General features: G+C 35.9%; 1 protein-coding gene across 5 annotated transcripts in view; it reads left to right on the forward strand.

Moving 5' to 3' along the window:
• The window catches only part of LOC138318660 (dynein axonemal heavy chain 6-like), an 84736-nt gene that overhangs the window by 22107 nt on the left and 41665 nt on the right, over positions 1 to 20964 (forward strand). For 4 of the 5 annotated variants that reach the window (XM_069261233.1, XM_069261235.1, XM_069261234.1 and 1 more), the window contains exons 18-44: positions 1880 to 2120; positions 2482 to 2596; positions 2804 to 2907; positions 3359 to 3591; positions 3946 to 4068; positions 4922 to 5095; positions 5826 to 6044; positions 6545 to 6837; positions 7109 to 7529; positions 7995 to 8075; positions 8398 to 8556; positions 8781 to 8902; positions 9541 to 9712; positions 10100 to 10204; positions 10365 to 10483; positions 10858 to 10932; positions 11212 to 11299; positions 11530 to 11780; positions 12024 to 12255; positions 12515 to 12783; positions 14022 to 14288; positions 14467 to 14644; positions 15019 to 15258; positions 16189 to 16398; positions 16849 to 16881; positions 19038 to 19328; positions 20180 to 20435. In XM_069261233.1, coding sequence (XP_069117334.1) covers positions 1880 to 2120; positions 2482 to 2596; positions 2804 to 2907; positions 3359 to 3591; positions 3946 to 4068; positions 4922 to 5095; positions 5826 to 6044; positions 6545 to 6837; positions 7109 to 7529; positions 7995 to 8075; positions 8398 to 8556; positions 8781 to 8902; positions 9541 to 9712; positions 10100 to 10204; positions 10365 to 10483; positions 10858 to 10932; positions 11212 to 11299; positions 11530 to 11780; positions 12024 to 12255; positions 12515 to 12783; positions 14022 to 14288; positions 14467 to 14644; positions 15019 to 15258; positions 16189 to 16398; positions 16849 to 16881; positions 19038 to 19328; positions 20180 to 20435 — 5071 coding nt within the window. The remainder of the gene's footprint in view (positions 1 to 1879; positions 2121 to 2481; positions 2597 to 2803; positions 2908 to 3358; positions 3592 to 3945; positions 4069 to 4921; positions 5096 to 5825; positions 6045 to 6544; positions 6838 to 7108; positions 7530 to 7994; positions 8076 to 8397; positions 8557 to 8780; positions 8903 to 9540; positions 9713 to 10099; positions 10205 to 10364; positions 10484 to 10857; positions 10933 to 11211; positions 11300 to 11529; positions 11781 to 12023; positions 12256 to 12514; positions 12784 to 14021; positions 14289 to 14466; positions 14645 to 15018; positions 15259 to 16188; positions 16399 to 16848; positions 16882 to 19037; positions 19329 to 20179; positions 20436 to 20964) is intronic. The other variant, XM_069261237.1, reaches the window with a different exon arrangement.

Raw genomic sequence — 20964 nt, forward strand, 5'->3', positions numbered from 1 at the left:
GAAAGTTTCGTATTCATATCACACGTTTTTATTTACATATGTAGATTTCTAGTTGTCGGATAACGTAAATTATCTGTATGAAGAAGCCGAAGCCATGTATTGTTTTAGAAAATGACTATTATAATGACCGGCATTGACTGATCATCGTGTAATTAGACCATATAATTTGATTCTTGACGTAGGCTAACCGGAAGCGATCGGCCGTATGTAGGTTGCAGACGATAACATCCCCAAGAACATTCACGCAACTAACTAACTAAACTACGTTTATAAGCGGTAACAAAGTCAAGTTTGCTGTAATCCATTCCTTTTAAACGTATGATTCTCTTTTTTGTGATAACATTCACATTAACAATCAATATCGGTCGGTTTTAACGAACACTAGCTAGCAGGGTTGGGGTAATTAAAAATGTAATTGTAATTAATTGCAATTAATTACATTTTTTCAAGTAATTGAAAGTAATTTGTAATTAAGAAATATTTCAATTACATGTAATTGTAATTTGTAATTAATTACATTATAAAAATGTGTAATTAACAATTACATTTCAATTACTTTTCAATTACATTTATATATTTACTAATGTCTAAATAATTACCAAGATTAATGAATGTATGACATTTATTTGGCTATGTAGAAATTTAAACAGGTAACATATGTGAGACCTGTTTTACCTGTAGTTTACCCCTCAAGCAATATACAAGCTAGGTGTGAGGTGTGAAGTTGTGAACACAAAGCCTGTGATTACAACTCACAAAGGTCTTGCTTATATAACACCTGTTGATCACCTAATTAGCAAATCTAATGAAGGCAAAAATATAGATGATAGCTCAGATTTGTCTTCACTGCCCCTGCCAAGAAAATTTTAACAGAAGACTTTAGTGAAGATTGCAGAGAAATATTGTGACCCATTAAAGTTCTGGAAAGATTATTCTTGCAAATTTCTAAATTCGTCTTTTTTAACTAGCAACTACTTAGCTATACCAGCCACTTCAGCTCCAGTAGAGAGATTGTTTAGTGTTAATTGCTGGCAAAGTATTCCGACCAGACAGATACAGACTGTCTGATGATGATTTTGAGATGCTAATGATGATAAAATGCAATAAAAAAATATCAATACCTGGTACATAAAGCTGACGCATTTGACAATATTACTGCTAGGTCCAATAAAAATCTACATTTAAAACAAATACACCCTACCAATACTCAATTGTAACTTGCAGTTTATGTGAATTGAACATATGTTCTATCAGAATTTACTGATATCGACTTATTATATCTGTATAACTGCTAAAGTGCAAGATTATACAAATGTGTATATATGCAAGGATGTATATCTCACTTATAAATCCTTGGTATAAACATATAAAAAACATATTAAGAAAATGTAATGTGTAATTGTAATTAATTACTTTTTGAATGTAATTGTAATTGTAATTAATTACATTTACAAAACTGAGTAATTGTAATTGTAATTGTAATTGAGTTTTGACCAAGTAATTGTAATTGTAATTAATTACATTGCAATGTAATTGACCCCAACCCTGCTAGCTAGGCATACATGCGATGCACTAATGTAAAAAAACGACTTCCGATCGATTAAATCCGGATCGTGATGATCGGTATTCGGTTCACTTCTCCAAACCGAACCCTCTCTAAACCGGCCGAAATTATATGCACCGACCATGATCGGTTTCGGGAGGTTCCACTGTATATGTTTTCATCATTGTAACATTAGACTGCATCTAATAGGTCTATTAAAAAACCTCATGAGACCGCTCAAATGGCATGTTGATTTAACGATATACATGTATAAGTTCTGATATTATTATAATTATAAATACTCCAGTTGAGAATATATGGTTGTTATGGTTACAGATCCTGCGTGAGATCCAGCACCGTGACCAGGTGGAGGAGGTGACAGCCTGTGTGTTTAGTCTGCAGTTGATGCTGAACGTACCAGGAGTGACCGCCCCGCTGTCCTCATCTCACCCATCCACCAGAGGTGACCGTAGCACCATCAGGTCCAACACATCCTCACGGGTTAGGTTTGATGACAAAGTTGACTCCACACAGAAAAAGTCGGTAAAATTCACCACAAACCAGGAAAATGAGTCAGGTTAGTATATATTCTTATCCATACTGTCATACAATCACAATTATAGTTTTACTTTCTTATAACAAGCATTTTCATTGGTTGAAAATCTATGCTATCAACCAAATATAACAACTGTTTACGTTTAATATTGCTTTTGATTTGCTGACAATTGCAAGTTACATGGTATTTTCATAATTAAAGAAAATAATTTGATAATTAATATTTATTGAATCAGTTAACATTTTGCTCAAAAGTATTGATCATGTTCTAATTTTAAACATCCTATCCCATCAAACTGTAATCCTCTGATAATAGGAATGATTTAAGTTTTGATTGAAATAATGTTAATGAGAATTGTGTGATATTTGTTTTATGATATAAGATGGTAATGAGACGAGTGATAGTGGTGAGGAGGAAGAATCCTCAGATGAGGACTACGACGAGGACAACCAGAGTAGGAACAGATTTGCTTACGCCTACCAGGAGGAGGAGAAAAAGTAGGTGGAAAATGGCCTGGATGTGTTCTTTTCTAATTTGATTGATACATTCTGTATTGCTGTAATATCACATATGTCTCCTGTTTAAGCTCTTATCATGAAATATGAAGGGAGTATTTACATGTGGTGTCTGGCTATTCTATTGTGCCTTGTGTAGCAGATATTTCTAGTAGTATAATAATTAATAAAAAAAATTCTTACTTGTAGAGAAAAAACTGACTTGTCAAGGTCGTTTGTCAGTCTGTGGCCCAATGAAAATGAATTTAAGTATGGCATCAGAGACGTAATTTCAGGATTTGAGAACACTGTTGGTGAGTATGATACATAAAAATTGTATTGTGATATGTTAATACAAGAATTTTAACATTCTCCAAAGTCAGAAAGTAAAAGTTATTCACTAAGGCTATTAAACAGATACATGCTTCATATAGATAGAAATTATCAGATTAATGCTAGAGAAGCTGGCTTTTATATTACACAAAGTAAATAATGTATTAACCATAAAGCTAGAAGCCACAGGGACTGAGTAGTTTTAAGGTGTCCCAACACTTTAATCTTTCACCTCTGGGTTGTGGGTTTGAAAGAAATGTGGGGCAGTTAATATGTATTGACCTAACATCATTATTTTTTTCTCCTGATACTCCAGCTACCTCCATGATCCTAAGGACACAAAGTACCAAATATCACTTAACAAATCCCACTATATGTTTTATGTGAACCCTATGTCCTTACATATCTGATTAACCAATGTGATTATCTTAGGTGCTGTAGTGTCGATGTTACGCGAGCCAAAGCTTGCTGTGTTCTACTCGCCACCTAAACACGATTTACGTCTTAACTTTGACGATGAAGAGGAGCAGGAACGTAAGGAGATGATGCGACCTTGGCCTGACCTTGAATTTGTGTTTGGAGATGACCCAGAGTACCAAGGTTTATTGTCGGAGCTCGACTCGTACATGACAATGGAGATGGAGTTAGTCAAACAGTATTCCACCGTAAGTCTACTCTGTCTCATCTAGGAGAAAATATTTCCTTTCTGACAGCTGAAGTGTTTAGGAAGCACAGTGGTCTGGTGGCAGGACACAGGGTTTGTGACCAACAAGTTACTGATTCAAGTTCAGGCTTAGGTACTATCTTGTATCCCAAAGTAAGATCATGAGAATCTTACATTGATTGATTTACTTCCTGAATTCCCTGCCAAAATCTTATATAAGCTGTTTAAACTGAAATGGCCAAAATTTGCTGTTTGCTTCTCAAGGAATTTAGATTGATATCGTCAAAGACCAAAAACCATGGAGGATATTTAATTAATTACTATTAAAGTTTTACTATTATAAATTTTCTTTCAGAACTTTGACCACTTTTGTGTGATGGTTGACAAAGCAAGGATTCTGAATGTGAAAGAGTCAATGGCAAGACGGGAATGGTCAACAGAAGAGTTCCAACATGTTCTGTCAACTTATACCGACATGGTAGGTCATATACAATGTTGTCAAGGTCATTGAATTTTTTAGCTCACCTGGCAATGGGCTTATGTTATGGCGCGGCGTCCGTCCGTCAACATTTCCTTTAAATTGCTACTAGTCATAGAGTTCTGCATGGATTGTAACCAAATATCCTCTGGGGAAGACGAACAGAGATTGTATGAATTTTGGCTCTGACCCCCCGGGGGCAGGTGGGGAGGGGCCTTATAGGGGAAATAGAGGTAAATCCAGTCATAGAGTTCTTAATGGATTGATAGAGTTCTGCATGGATTGTAACCCAATTTGTTCCAAAATTCTGTGGAATGGGAACAGAATCTGTATAAATTTTGGCTCTGACCCCCTGAAGCAGAAAGAGTAGGACTCAACAAGAAATTATTCCTTTAGAAAAAAAAAAAACAATGATCCTGTATTCAGAACATTACTTGGCATTACAAACCAGGTGAGCAATACAGGCCCTCTGGGCCTCTTGTTTTGAATAAACTAAAGTTAGGTATAATCTACCCTATATTGAATTGTTATGTACTTTCACCAATTTATCTACTTCTCAGTGTTAAATGTCAAGATCACATAGATAACAAATATCACTAATGTAAGTCATTCAAGGTCAATTCTTAGCATATTATACATGAATGTCAAGGTTATAAGACACATATGCTAAGGGATGATTGTGGCCAAGGACTTAATGTGTTTGATAATAAAACCTTCCACTTTGCTTTCTGCCTCCAGGTTGTTATCTGCCACCTGGCGTGGCCTTATGCTCACATGTATATTAATGGGTGACAATTAAGTGTTGGTGTTGGCTGATCATCTTACCATTTTTTTCCTTCCATCCTCCCAACAGATCCACCAGATGAAGAAGATGACAACTGTAAGGCGTGTTTCGATGGTTCAGGTACAGAGTAAACGCTTCAGAGAGAGTTGTCTCCCCTACTGCGAGGAAATTGTGTCTGATTCTCATCAACAACTGCCTATCATAGCAAACAAACGCAATGAAGACCTCCTAACAATTATAAAGGTATAGAGTTTAAAAAAAAATCTCCAAAATGTATTGGATTCATTGTTCAGGATATTTCTACATACCAGTAATATGGCTTTAGTTTTGTGCTTTTCTTCATGTAAATTATGTCAATAATAATTAATTGAAATGCTGATTTATTTTTTATCCCCCGCTTTCACCAAAACAGGGGATATTAAGTTGGATTTGTCCATCCGTCTGTAACGCTTGGTTTCCATGCAATAACTGCCACAAATCTGAAGTGATTTTTTTGTAATTTTAATTTGGTCACATGGTTTAATGCGCCAAGGGCTTGGATGAATTAGCTTGACACTTTCATCAGACCTAATTTTGCGGAGTCATGGCCCTTTGATTAACGAAAAAACAGCATTTTCATATGTTTCCGTTTGATAACTCTCGTATATATTACCAGATTTTCTTGAAACTTAGTAACATCATTAAATGTCTCAGGGCCTTGGTCAAGTTCGATCAAGACTTTGATTGGACCTTAATTATTTGGCTGAGTTATGGTCCTTTGATTAACAAAAAATGCTATATTTGTCTGTTTTCGTTCAAAAATTTCTGCAAATATTACTGGATTCTCTCGAAACTTGGTAACATGGTTGAATGTCTTGGGCCTTTGCCAAGTTTGATTGGCACTTTCATTGGACCGTATTTGGCAGACTTAAAGGGCCTTTGATTAACGAAAGCAGGGGATATAAATTCCATGAATTTGCTTGTTTTACTTAAGGGAGCATCGAAGAAACTTGAACATTACCCAACATCTGTGGAAGACTTTGTCGAACATCTGTCATTTTTGGGGAAAATGTCTACTGAGTTGCCTGCTCTTGATAAAGAGTTCTTCATAGTGAACAAGATGTTTACCATAGCCAAAGAATTCTCAGTTAAAATCGACCCAGAAGATTATGCCTTGTACCAGTTCCTTGGACCAAGCTTCAGGCATTTGAAGGTAAATTTACAAAAGAGGCTGCAATGCACTGCTCAAATTTTACTGAATTTCAAAGCTTTCACAAATTATTGTATTAAATGATAAATAGATCATGACAATTACTTTCCTTGAAATAGTGTAATATAAAGATTAAGGTCAGAGCAATCATGATTTTAATGCTTTCAACATTTAAAAAAAATAATCACTACCTGGTAAGATATTTATGTTTCATGTATCATAGTATGTTTTCAAGCAAAAAAGTGAAAGATTAACAATTTGTGGGAAAATCTGTGAGTTATTTTGATTAAAGAAAGCTGTTATCTATGACGAAATTTAAGGACACAATCTTTAAAATTTTGCATTGTTGATACATTTTATGTACGGTAGAATCAATCTTTTAAAATAATGTTTTTAGCAAGAAAACAAAACTTATAGGCAGAAAAAGCAATCTTAATATGAAATGCGTGAGTTTTTTTAACAAGAGAACTAGTCTTTTAAACTGTAATATATTATTTTTCCAGTCAACAGTGCTCTACAGTGAGGCCAAAAAAGATGAAAACATTCGTAAGTTTAGCCGGGATCTTGACAACCTTATATTCAGTATTAGAACCAAGATCATGGACCTCAAGAATCGAATCCAGGATCCGGATCTTCTACATATGGACACAATGAGTGTGACAGCCCTGGAAACAATTCGGGACCTCCAGGACGGTGTTCAGGAACTCTCCGTCAAGGCCCGGAGTTATGCTGCCTACCAGGAGCGGTTTGGAAGCTCCCTGACCACAGGACGGAAGGGAATCTATGTGGAAATTGAGTAAGACTACTGTTTCGAAAACTAAAAACTGGTGTCGGTAAAACTTAATATTATGCTATTATCGATTATTAAAATATGATTTATCATAAAAAAGCTTATATATAATACTCATTAAATGTTAGGTGAAGTTTGCTTAATCTCTGGCATTAACTTTTAAAAGAAACAAGGGTTTAATATGAAAAAAAACTGTAATTCTTTTCAACAATTAAAAAATTTTGATGTGAGTTGTGATGATGTTTTGAGTCCTGAAAGTATAATTTTGCTTTTACAGGGAATACTTGATGATTGATAAACGTGACAACAAGAGTGCTCAGGAAATCCAGTCAGAACTTAACGAACTGGAACATGATATCATGCTTCGTCGAATCCTGTGGCAGTCGCAAGAAGAATGGACAAAACTAGTGGAAGAATGGACCGCCACAGTGTTTGATAGTCTCAATGTTCAAACCCTTCAAAAGAATGTGAACAGGTTTACTCAGACAGTTTACATGTTAGACAAAGGCCTGCCTCACAATGAAGTAGTGCCGCGACTCAAGGAGAAGGTACTTGACTTCAAACAAGGTATGCCCGTCATCACCAGCTTAAGGAACCCGTCACTACGGCGACGCCACTGGGAAAACATCGAGCGACTCATTCAGAAATCCATCGCCAAAGATAAGGCGTTCACATTAGGAAACCTGTTGGAAATGAATGTAAGTATAACTTACAGGTTAAAGTTTTGTGAAATCTTTGGCTATGTAAATTGTTGTTTCTCATATTTAGGCATCTGTCAGTCTCATATTGTTTCAATGGTAACAGGAAATACCCCCCCCCCCCCCCCCCCCAAAAAAAAAAATCAGCTTTCGAAGTAAATTCACATTAACAAAAGAATGGTTAATATGCTTTCTTTCAATTTGAATTACTACAAGTCAAAAGTGCTGAATAGATTTTAACCTTATTTAGTCAAAAGCATTCATGATATGAAAGAGATCTTACACAGATGTTGACATTAGGTCAGAAGGGGATTAAAATGACTTCTTGTCATGAAATAAGTAAATATTTATGTATTTCATTTGCAATATGCTTTCGGGAAGGGGAGTATCAACATAAACTCTGACTTTAAAAAAATAATGAAATATAGAATAAATATATTTGCTGTTTTTAATTGTTCTATTTAGATCTTCAAACACAAAGAGAAGATTCAGGAGATATCCACAAGAGCCAGTAACGAGGCCACGCTGGAGAACATGCTCCAGAAGGTAGAGTACCCAGGTTTTATTTACCATTCTTAATTTGAATTGAATGTCATTGTTGTAAATCTCCATAATAATTCAATAAACAACCAAGACCAAGTCAGACATTTAAAATTCTGTTATGTTACTTTTTAAAATCTTTGTTACAGTTTGTCTAAATTTTCAGTTTTGTATTAATAAATTTAGAAGTATAGTGCTATATTTATTGTTTAAAGATTAGATTCTAAAAGATAAGTTTATGAAAAAAAATATGTGATTGTTTTGAGGCTTCTAAATAATGAATTTGCTGGATTTCGTGAGTGTTTTTTGTGTGTTACACTCTCTGTAGATCATTGATCTGTGGCAAAGTATGGACTTCCGACTGGTGGCTCATGCTGGTCGGGACACGTTCATCATTGGAGGAGCAGACGACATCCTGGCTCAGCTAGAGGAGAGTCAGGTCACCATAGGAACCATCAGTGGCTCCAGATATGTGGCTCCCATCAAGGTAGGTGTGGTTGTCATGGAAACCATGTTATTTATTATAACAAAATTTGTTGTTTAATTATTTGCTGAAAAAAAATCAGATTAATTTAGATTTTCAGCAAGTACATAGAAATACCTAAAAGTCCAGAATTGTTTACTAAAAATGTTTTTATTTTTTTCATGTATTATAAAAACCTAAACCAGCTTTAAAGAAAAAATGACATGGATGATTTATTTTTCCAACAGAACCAGGTTGAAGAGTGGGAGAGGAAACTTCAGGCCTTTGCCCGTACATTGGAGGAATGGATGAGGTTCCAGAGGAACTGGTTATACCTGGAGCAGATATTCAGTACACCTGATATACAGAGGTAAGAACTGACTATACCTGGAGCAGATATTCAGTACACCTGATATACAGAGGTAAGAACTGGCTCTACCTGGAGCAGATATTCAGTACACCTGATATACAGAGGTAAGAACTGGCTATACCTGGAGCAGATATTCAGTACACCTGATATACAGAGGTAAGAACTGGCTCTACCTGGAGCAGATATTCAGTACACCTGATATACAGAGTTAAGAACTGGCTATAACTGGAGCAGATATTCAGTACACCTGATATACAGAGGTAAGAACTGGCTCTAACTGGAGCAGATATTCAGTACACCTGATATACAGAGGTAAGAACTGGCTCTAACTGGAGCAGATATTCAGTACACCTGATAAACAGAGGTAAGAACTGGCTCTAACTGGAGCAGATATTCAGTACACCTGATAAACAGAGGTAATTTGAGGGGAATTAGAATTGATGGCACAGTTACAATACACCAGACTATCACCTAGATGAAAAGGTCTCATTCCTCAATCTGTGTGAAATGATCAGGAGTCCAACCATTAACCATAAATGTCCTATTCCATTCCCAATCTGGACAACAAATTAGTGGTATCAATAAGTTCATGATAACCTAATTTGCCATTTGTGGTAAAATACCGGAATATTTTTCAGACAATTGGGTCCAGAACATAAGATGTTTACCGGAGTAGATAAGGCTTGGAAGGACATTATGCGTCGCGTAGAGGACCGACCAAATGCCCTAAAATCAGCCCTGGCATCAGGAACTCTGGAGACACTACAGACCGGGAACGGCACACTGGAGAAGATCCAGAAGAGTCTTGAGGTATGGTCTGACTTAAGTTATCTTACAGGGTCATAGAGGCATAAGGAAATGGAGAGAAGGGGGCTTTAAATAGGAGTTTTCTTATTGAAGGGCCATGCTAGTAAAACTAGGGTTTGCGAGTTTTTACTTGACTATGATTTGTAACCAATAATTGAAATGTAGAAATATTTAAGTGTACTGGACAATGTTAATGGATTGTGGGAAACATTGTCAGCTTAGCATCTTCTGTACCTCTTCAAATATATTCTTTGTAAAAATGGCTCTAGATTCTGTTCTCTGGAGTGATATACAAGTACTATATATCACTTTATTGTTGAACATGCCTTACTGCCAATTCAATTCAGTAAAAAAATATCTTTGTTATTCTTATATTCTTGATTTTTTCAGGACTACCTGGAGACCAAGCGTCTGCTCTTCCCACGATTTTACTTCCTCAGTAACGATGAACTGTTAGACATCATGGCCCAGTCTAAGGATCCAAACGCTGTACAGGTAAGCTGAAAAATACCTTAACATCTTCACTCAACTCTGAAATGTTTTATTTTAGTCTTCAAAACAGAAAGGATCTTTTATGACGCTATATAGGATTGACACCTAGCAAAAACCTTGTTTTTTAATAATGTAAAATTATGTCTGACATTTTTTTTTTCAGCCTCATCTTGGTAAATGTTTCGGAAATATAAAATCCCTCAATATCAAGTCAATGCCACGACAAGCAGCCATTGTCAAATCAATGACGTCGGCAGAAGGAGAGAATGTGAACATGCCAAGGTAATGCTTTGTTCTGCCTCACAGATCAGTAATGGTTTATCCTTATTATCTGGTTTACTTGTTAAAGACAGTCAGAGGGGTAAGGTCTTAATGGCCAGTATCAAAGAATTTGTTAGAGCAAAAAGTACTGTAGATGTTTAAATTTACGTAAGAAGCAATGAAATGTGTGTGTATATGAGGCATACAGTGTTACCAAAGATTGTTCCATTTTGTCCCAATGGCTTAGAGAGGTGGAGCATTAATATCTCACAGACATTTCTTGTTTCTGTATATTATACAGAAAGTGATACCATTATATGTAAATATCTTTGATTGATAGTTAAGGTGTTAAACTTCTTCATTTATTAAAAAAAAAATCTATTTAATTTTTTTAGGAACTTGAGAGTACGAGGTGTAGTAGAACAGTGGTTACTTGGTGTGGAGGCAGGGATGTTTGAAACTGTGAAAAGGTAGGTAACAAATATATGTAATGGTAATATTATTATGTTACTTTTCACATTTCAAAATGTATAGCACCCAATGATGACTGTGCTAGTAGGCAACTTATTTTATATTCTATTTATGGAGTAAATTAAAATTTATTTTTTTAAGTGTGAAATTTTGAGGATGCCTGAAAATGTATTGATTTAACTGATGATCACAAGAAACTGACAGTACAGTCCATCTACCTTGTGAAACACTCTACATGCATACCTTAACTAACCAATGAGGTTTTTTGTATTCTGTAGACATCTGAAAGAAGGTTTGGCTGGCTGGACCGGGACAGAACTCCAGGATTGGGTCCTCAGACACCCTGGTCAAGTGGTCATCACAGTGGTCAGTTAAGATACTACAAGTCTTTTGCCACCCTTTCTAAATGATAAAGATTTAACTGCATTTTCTTTTATGACTATCAGGCTAAAAGTAATTTATATATATACTGATTAATTTCCAGGCAAGACCTTTGATTGGGTGCTTGTCTGGTACTCCAGCTTTCCATATTAACCAATTTATGCATGTCTGTAAATGACTAGTACCTTAAACATAAAGGATTTTTCTGGTACTAGGCCCAGATCCAGTTCAACAAGGATGTGGTGCGATGTTTTGACCAGACATCCCCGATTGATGCCTTAATTCAAGTCAAGGACAACATGGTGGACTCTCTTAACTGTCTGGCCGGTCTGGTGTCCAGTGACATCAAGTTTCACCAGCGGTCAAGCATAGAGGCCTTGCTCACCATCAACGTCCACAACCGTGACATTGTTATCATGATGATCGACGACAAAATCACACGCAAGGATGACTTTGATTGGAACAGGTATATCAATTCGGGACGGTTTTTACTTTTGATTTTCGAGAAATAGAATCTTGTTTTTTTCAGTAATTTTTTTCTGTTGAAAAAATGAAAATAAGTTAACAGACATCTGCTTTATGAAAAGGAGGAATAAAATCTTATACAACTTTTTTTACTGACTTATTTCTACATTAGAGATACTTGTGATATTGACTTTGAGTAATAGAATCTTATATTGGTACCTTTATGCCTGACCCTACATTACAGACAACTACGGTACGAGTGGGATGAACAGAGGAATAACTGCCTTGTAATGCAGTCCAACGCCTCCTTCCAGTATGGATATGAGTATCTTGGCTGCTCCTCTCGACTGGTCATTACACCATTGACTGACCGCTGCTATCTCACACTGACCGGTGCTCTACACTTACATTTGGGTGGCTCTCCAGCTGGACCAGCAGGAACGGGCAAGACAGAAACAGTCAAAGATCTAGCCAAGGTCAGTTGGATTGTTATCGTTGGACAAACTTAATCTGCAGTTCAAGTTACTGGAAGCAAATTGACAATTGTTCCAGAGTAATCATATTTTGGAAATGTAAGACCACAAGTTACTACAAACAAAATGTTGCTATAACTGATATTAAACGTTCAAGACCTGAGGATGATAGAGCTAATGTTCTTTAAGTTCAGTCATAAGAAAACTTTACCCAATTAAAAAAATCACAATTATTATGATTATGACATTCTCCATTCAACAGGCTGTGGGAAAACAGTGTGTGGTTTTCAACTGCTCGGAGGGACTGGATTATAAGACCTTGGGGAAGTTTTTCTCAGGGATCGCTCAGTCTGGAAGCTGGTGCTGCTTCGACGAGTTTAACCGGATAGATGTAGAAGTACTGTCAGTAGTTGCCCAACAGATCCTGTCTATCAAGTCTGCTAAGGACTCACAGCTGATGAGGTTCATGTTTGATGGAAAGGAAATCAAACTCAACATGACCTGTGGCTATTTCATCACCATGAACCCAACGTAAGTGATTCTGAATCCATTGTATCTCACATGGTACTATAAGTCTTGGATAATTGTTGGTGTAGTGTGATCGGATAGGATGTCGTATTTCATGTTTTCAGCAGTATAATTCAATTTTGCTTGTTACAAGCATTTTCATTGGCTTAAAAATTTACTTTATCAGCTCATAAAGGAAAAAATGGCGTTGCGGTTTGTGACATTGCTTCTGATTGACTGAGCTGACGGCGCAATGATTTCATTGACAAAAGAGTCCCAAAATGAATTTTGAGTGTTGAAGAGATTATCTTTAGTAAATTGAATTATAAGGATTAATTCGAATATATTTTTTATGTTATGGAGATATAACACAAAAATCTGAGTGTACTCTCATCATAAACGGCTTCGCGGTTTATTTAGAGTACACTCAGATTTATGTGTTATATCTCCATAACATAAAAAATCAATTCAAATTAATTCTTAAATATTTCAATATGATATCACTATAAAGTTGATAATAGATTCTGCTATCACAGACAGACTAACACCAGGTCGTCAACAGTTGGTTTTAGCTTTAACATTTACAGCCATACCAAAGATATAACACTCAGTTAGCTTTAACATTTACAGCCATACCAAAGATATAACACTCAGTAAGCTTTAACATTACATCAGTTAACTTACATTTACAGCATACCAAAGATATAACACTCAGTTAACTTTAACATTTACAGCCCTACCAAAGATATAACACTCAGTTATACAATAGGTTTAACATTTACAGCCATACCAAAGATATAACACTCAGTTAGCTTTAACATTTACAGCCATACCAAAGATATAACACTCAGTTAACTTTAACATTTACAGCCATACCAAAGATATAACACTCAGTTAGCTTTAACATTTACAGCCCTACCAAAGATATAACACTCAGTTAGCTTTAACATTTACAGCCATACCAAAGATATAACACTCAGTAACTGATCATTAAAAACCTCCAGATTTAGTAAGCTAAGTGCCAAATTCACAACATTTGGTACCAAATGGCCCAGTCCTCTGTGATCTATATACTCTTTAATACAGTATAACCCTGATTATTTCATAATGGTTTTCAGATAATAATGAAGAGTAATCTGACACCTTTGACTCTGTGCTCTTTGTTAGTCCAAATAGATTTCTTGTTATACATAACAATGCATGGATATGTGTGTGATGTAGCAAATATTTCAGCTCGTTATCAAGGGTGTTCACTTTTTCAGTTACCTTGGACGTGTGGAGTTACCCGACAATTTGAAGTCATTGTTCCGCTCAGTGGCCATGATGGTTCCTGATTATGCCATGATTGCTGAGATCATGTTGTTCTCCGAAGGATTCATGTCAGCAGCTTTGTTGTCACGGAAAATCGTAAACCTGTACCAGTTGGCAAGTCGTCAACTTTCCCAGCAGGACCATTACGACTTCGGTATGAGGGCCATCAAGTCTGTTCTGGTGATGGCGGGACATCGCAAACACCAGGCCCATCATGTGTAAGTCACTCATTTAACACCTCTACATCTAATCTAAAATCTACTTTTAAATCTGATGTGAATCATTTTAAATCCAACTACTTTGGAAACATTAAAAATTGATGTAAATCATGAATTTTCATTGCTCAACAGTCATTTGCTTTTGAAAATGTTTTATTTGATATTTATAAAATTACAGCGGTGAAAATGAGATTCGGCAGCTGAATGAGAAGGATGAGGCTCACATTCTCATCCATTCACTACGAGATGCAAATCTCCCAAAATTCCTGGCTGAAGATGTGCCACTGTTTGAGCGTATCCTGGACGATCTCTTCCCCAGTATCATTCCCCCAGAGCCTGATCATGGAATCATTGAGGTAAGGCTGTGAGCAATACTGGTATATAGAAGCTGTCATTGAAGCATTTTCAAGCATCCAAGTGGAACTAATAAAATGCAGCATCTCAATATCTGCCTGAATATGGTAGAACCTGGCTTAACTGACCAGGATAGTCTTTCCATCTAAATATGATAGTGTGTACTAGGTAAAATCATTGAATGCCTGAAATCCTGGGTGAATGATGCTATATAGGCCAGTGTTCAGGTGTGTGAAATGTTGATAAGTTAATGTTGTCAATGACTATGAAATATGTCACTCTTCTGTTTTAATATGTTTAATAACAGGTTGCTGTTAAATTCTGTGGTTATTAAAGTCAATATATCCCCTTATCGTAAATCTACAATGTTTGACAGCGAGCCATCAATATGGCGATCCGTGACCAGAGCCTTCTCCACTGGCCCAGCCAGGTAGAGAAGATTAAACAGCTGTATAACCAGATCCTAGTGCGACACGGTGTCATGTTGGTGGGACCAACAGGTGGAGGGAAGACTACTGTACGGAACTTACTTCAGAAAGCCCTCATTCTCCTACCTACCATATCACTACAGGACAACCAACAGGATCCAGCCAGTCGCAAACAGAGTGTGTTTCAAGTATGTATACAAGAGTACCATCCAGTGATTGTCAATCTGGATTGTAATATTTGAGATTTTAAACTGTTTGTTTTTTAAACTGCTGTCTTTCAGTACCTTGTCTTTCTATTATGAGATGTCTACCTGTACACATAACCTTGAGTGTTCATATCTCTTTGACAGCCATCCTCATTTGATCTTGACTGTTTGTATCATTTTGACAGCCATCTTTATTTGACCTTGACTGTTTATATTCCTTTGACAGCCATCCTTGTTTGACCTTGACTGTTTGTATCCCTTTGACAGCCATACTCCTTTGACATTGACTGTTTGTATCCCTTTGACAGCCATCCTTATTTGACCTTGACTGTTTGTATCCCTTTGACAGCCATCCTTATTTGACCTTGACTGTTTGTATCCCTTTGACAGCCATCCTTATTTGACCTTGACTGTTTGTATCCCTTTGACAGCCATCCTTATTTGACCTTGACTGTTTGTATCCCTTTGACAGCCATACTCCTTTGACCTTGACTGTTTGTATGCCTTTGACAGCCATCCTTATTTGACCTTGACTGTTTGTATCCCTTTGACAGCCATCCTTATTTGACCTTGACTGTTTGTATCCCTTTGACAGCCATCCTTTGACAGTTTACCTTTGACAGCCTCCTTATTTGACCTTGACTGTTTGTATGCCTTTGACAGCCATCCTTATTTGACCTTGACTGTTTGTATCCCTTTGACAGCCATACTCCTTTGACTCTCTCTTTGGACCATCCTTATAATATGGCTCCTTTCTTGACATCTGTCAACATATGATTATGTTTATTGTAATTAATTGAAGCCACAAATTGAACCAAAATTAACACAAGTAATATAAGAAATCCTCCATATACATTGTATGTTAAAAGATTGATTTAGCCAATGTCATTGACAAACCATTATGTTCTGTAGCACAACCGAGCTAAGAAAGGCCATGTAGAAGTTTTCACCATCAACCCAAAGTGTGTGAAGCTTGGAGAACTGTATGGAGAAACAGACCCCAATACTTTTGAGTGGACAGATGGTCTTATTGCGACTGCAACTAGGAAATTTGCTCGTGAAAACATGCAGATTCCAGGTGACGAGAGTAGGCCAGTGACTGCTGCGTCTGGAAACACACAGGTAGGATAGTGTGCAATCTGCAAATGTCAGGCCTCATGGCTTGATGATGATTAATCTTAATGTTGTGTGTTGTGATTTCTAATACCTCGAGTAGCTAATATTTTGTGTATGAATTTGATTTTATGTAGAAAACTTTTTTGTCTAGGAGGGTTTTATGCTTTTGATGTTGTCAGTTTGATTTCCATTTTTGTCTAGTATATAAATTCATATTATGTTGTCAAGTTTATTTTTGTTTTTGTCTAGAATATAAATTCATGCTTTTGATGTTGTTGTGATTTTGATTTTGTTAAATGCTAATTTTGCTTTTATAACCTGCATTTCAGTACAAAATCAAATCAATATTTTCATAACAAAGACAGGACATTTTTTGCGATCTTGTTTCAGCATAATCAATGATTATTGAATTTGTTATTCCTTCTTTTTGAAATGCAAATTATCTCCTTACCACAGGGAGTAGGCGCTGGTATAATTGGTATACGCAAGGTGAGGCCAAGGTCGCGGCTTTTACCCTATACATATATAATTCTGTTGCTTCGTTCTATTTATATTATTGCTATTGCATTTAGTTCTGTATTTAGTATACATACATTCTTTTATCTTTTGGTGCTTGGTGACATGTTGAACTTCCTATTTCTTGATTTTGTTCCCCTTGCTTTTTTTACAGCTAAACAGTCTATTTCTATATATGTTAGCAGTTCATCTCATCCAATCCCATATTATGAAAAACCAAATTGTCACCTACTACCAAATTATTTTTGTCCCTTATCTTGAAACGGTCACCCCCAATCTGTTTGTCTGTTAGGTTCCCTATCCCACAATATTTACTCACCATTTGCTGTTTTGTCCCTGAGCTTAAAATAGTAACCCAAATTGGCTATGTAACGCTGGGCTTATGCTGTTACCCTGTTTTGGCAGAGTTGAGTATTTACAATTATCATAGTGTCCACCCCTAAGTTCAAAGTTGAAAAGTCTATACCCTAAGTTTATACCCCACCTCCTTCTAATTTGGTTTTAACGTTTACAAAAATGTATTAGAGGTCTAGGATTGATGTTGGGTAAAAAAAGGGAAAGGGATAGATTTTTCCTCAAATTTGAACATGTTTTGGACTTTTGTATCAGATCTCATCAATTTATGGGGTAAGTTTTTAAGTCTATACGTACTGTATGCACTATTCTGGTTAATACATCTTTACAAATAAAGCACAACACTATAAATGATGAAAGCAACTATATTTGTGAATTTGAGGGCACAAACTAATGAGTTTCGCAATAATTTATGGTATGAAACTCTGAAATATTAAACTGACATTAACTTTCTGTTTGCCTGAAACAGTAACCCACCATCCATTTGTCTGTTTGTTCCCAATCCTGAAATAGTAACCCACCATCAATTTGTCTGTTTGTTCCCAATTCTGAAATAGTAACCCACCATCAATTTGTCTGTTTGTTCCCGATCCTTAAATAGTAACCCACCATCAATTCGTCTGTTTGTTTCCAATCCTGAAATAGTAACCCACCATCAATTTGTCTGTTTGTTCCCAATTCTTAAATAGTAACCCACCAACTATTTGTCTGTTTGTTCCCAATCCTGAAATAATAACCCACCATCAATTTTAGTGAGTTTAATTGCATGAAGTTTTTATTATATTATGTTTTTCTTAATTAAAGAATATTCTTGATGATTTGTTATTTGATAGATTTATTTATCAGTTTTTATGCATGACTTTTGTGAAGTGAAGATCTGAAGCCAAATTTTAGAGAACATTTATTATGCAGTACTGTAGATAGGATAGTTTCATAAAATATGAAGTGCATGTTGCTGCATTTTGTTTATATCAGAAAGATTCTGAAGGTACTGATTTGGTGTATTAATACTAGGAAAGTAACAGATATATTAGGCTAGTATATAGTGATTACATAATCATGTACATTCATTTTTTTGTCACTACAAAGTATGGAAAGCAGGTAGTTAATTACTAGCTTGACACAGAGAGATAAAGATCTTATATCTCTGTTTTTGCTATCACTTTCTCATACACCCGGTGTTTGGTGCTATCCTTCCTACCTCAGGACTCTGGCTTGGTCATTCATGGTATATCATTTTTCTGTTTTTGATCAAGGCTTACAGCTTGTTTTCTCTGTAATTATTCTGGAATTCATTACATACCTGGATCTTTGTTATTATTTGGAGATTTTTTTTTCAGATTCTACATCTTAATTGCTGATGAATATAAAAATATTCATCTAATATTAATGTTAAAGCATAATACATAAAAAGTTAATTATTAACAATTGTCAGTATTATAAAACAGAAAATTTGATCAAGAAAACTTTTGTTTTTGTAAATAATCAGATGGTTGCAATATCTTATATGGTAAGTATAAGATGTAGGAAACAATAGATTTATTGTTTGAATGTAGAGCATGACCTAGACATGATATTCAGACTCTAGTCGGTGTTTTGATCAAATATAACTAATATTGGTATGGTTATGACTAATTATAGCAATGTTCCATTAAAAAAACAACATTTTTATGTTTAGCCCATTCCTCTTTATCTTTATTTGACTTCAAAATTCCATTTTCCTATGTCCACACCATATTTCTCATTCTGACATCAACTTTCCATTCTTGTTGCAGGCTCCCGTTGCTGCCAGTGTTCAGAGTGCACCGAGTGAACCTGACACTGAAATGTCTGAAAAGAAGGAGGATGATCCTCTCCGTCAGGACTGGCGTTGGTTGGTCCTGGACGGTCCTGTGGATACTCTATGGGTGGAGAACCTTAACACTGTCCTGGACGACTCCAAGGTTCTCTGTCTGGCCAGCGGTGAGCGGATCACCCTATCCGGTGGGATGAGACTCATCTTTGAGGTGGACAATTTGTCCCAGGCCAGTCCGGCCACTATCAGTAGATGTGCCATGGTATACATGGTAAGTCAGGACATCATTTTTACAACTGTTACCAGTACATACCAGCTTTATATATATTGTAATAGGGGGGATTTTTAATGAAGAATCAATTCACTTGAGATGTTTATATTGTGGGTAATTGTTTTTAAAATACGTAGTTGTTTTTTGAGGGACATTCATGTTGATAATATGGAATTTTAGTATACAGATTTTTCACTTAATATGTTTGTCAACAACTTTGTGGAAGATTTCATGATGAGGATTTATCAGAATCTAAGTCATGTAAAATGTTCACTATATCTGCTTCATTACATTTTAAGCTCGCGTATTCAAAGAATACGGGGAGCTAATGTTGTCAGCCCGGCATCGGCGTCAGCGTTGGCGTCCCATTTCACGTTTTTGAGCAAGTTTCTGATTCGTCAATTGTTTAAGCTTAAGTCATCATAAATGTTTATGATTTTATTTTCCTGATGTGTATGGATGCTGAATGTGATAATACAACCAATTTGGGGCCCTTTAGGGGGTTTTTGAGTCTGTTAATTTGTCATATTTCCATGTTAAAGTTTTTGAGCAAGTTTCTATTTTGTCAATTGTTTAAGCATAAGTCATCATAAATGTTTATGATTTTATTTTCCTAATGTGTATGGATGCTGAACGTGATAATACAACCAATTTGGGGCCCTTTAGGGGGTTTTTTGAGTCTGTTAATTTGTCATATTTCCATGTTTAAATAGTAAATACTTGAACATCAACTTCTTCTAAATAGGCGAGCTTTGCTGTTCTCCAACAGCTCTTGTTTCTTAATGAAAAAATGTAAGAAATCACATAAAAAAACTGAAATGATTAAAAGAAGTTATATTTACTCTGTCTAGGACCCAGTAGATCTAGGATGGAAACCCTTTGTGAAGACATGGCTGTCACGTCTGCCAAGAGAAATGCCTGAGAGTGGAAAACGTTACCTACAGGATATGTTTGATCATACAATAGAGAAGGGACTTAGGTTTGCTCGGAAATACATACGATTCCAGTCAATTCCCGCTCCGGAAATGTGCCTTGTCTCCTGTTTGTGTCATATACTGTCAGCTTTCCTGGACTTTATGGCCAAGAATGGCGGTTTCGGAGCCCCAGGTAATTGTCCTTAATCCATCACTGTATCTGTTATTGCCTACAAAATTGTTGATATTAAATGTGTACTTTGGTATCATTGATAGTATTTCTTGGGATATTTGGATAGATTATTGTCCTGAATACCTGGAAATTTGTAAAGGGGAAGGTCACTTGGTGGCTAAGGGTAAGGTTACTTTTGAAATTGGGAGACAGCAAGGTCACTGTGATTTTGGAAATTGCATACTTTGCTTAGATCTATTTGGTACTATTCATTTCGGAATTTCATTCTGGCATATGTAAAAAAAAAACTTAAGGATTTCAAAAGATTATAAATATAAATAACAAAGTATAAGCCTATACAAATCCATTCAGGCTATAAGAATTTGTTTTTGTTTTGAAGTTTATTTTATTGGGTTGATGGCCATAAACACTGAAAATTACTGTTTAGAAACTTAATAATGGTAAAATGAATAAATACAGGTATGTATTGGACATTTAAATCAAACAAGCAAACTGGTAACCATAGTTTTAAGTCTGATCTGTATGACAC

This window comes from Argopecten irradians, chromosome 3 (assembly GCF_041381155.1).
Source record: "Argopecten irradians isolate NY chromosome 3, Ai_NY, whole genome shotgun sequence".
Classification (NCBI taxonomy): Eukaryota; Metazoa; Mollusca; class Bivalvia; order Pectinida; family Pectinidae; genus Argopecten; species Argopecten irradians.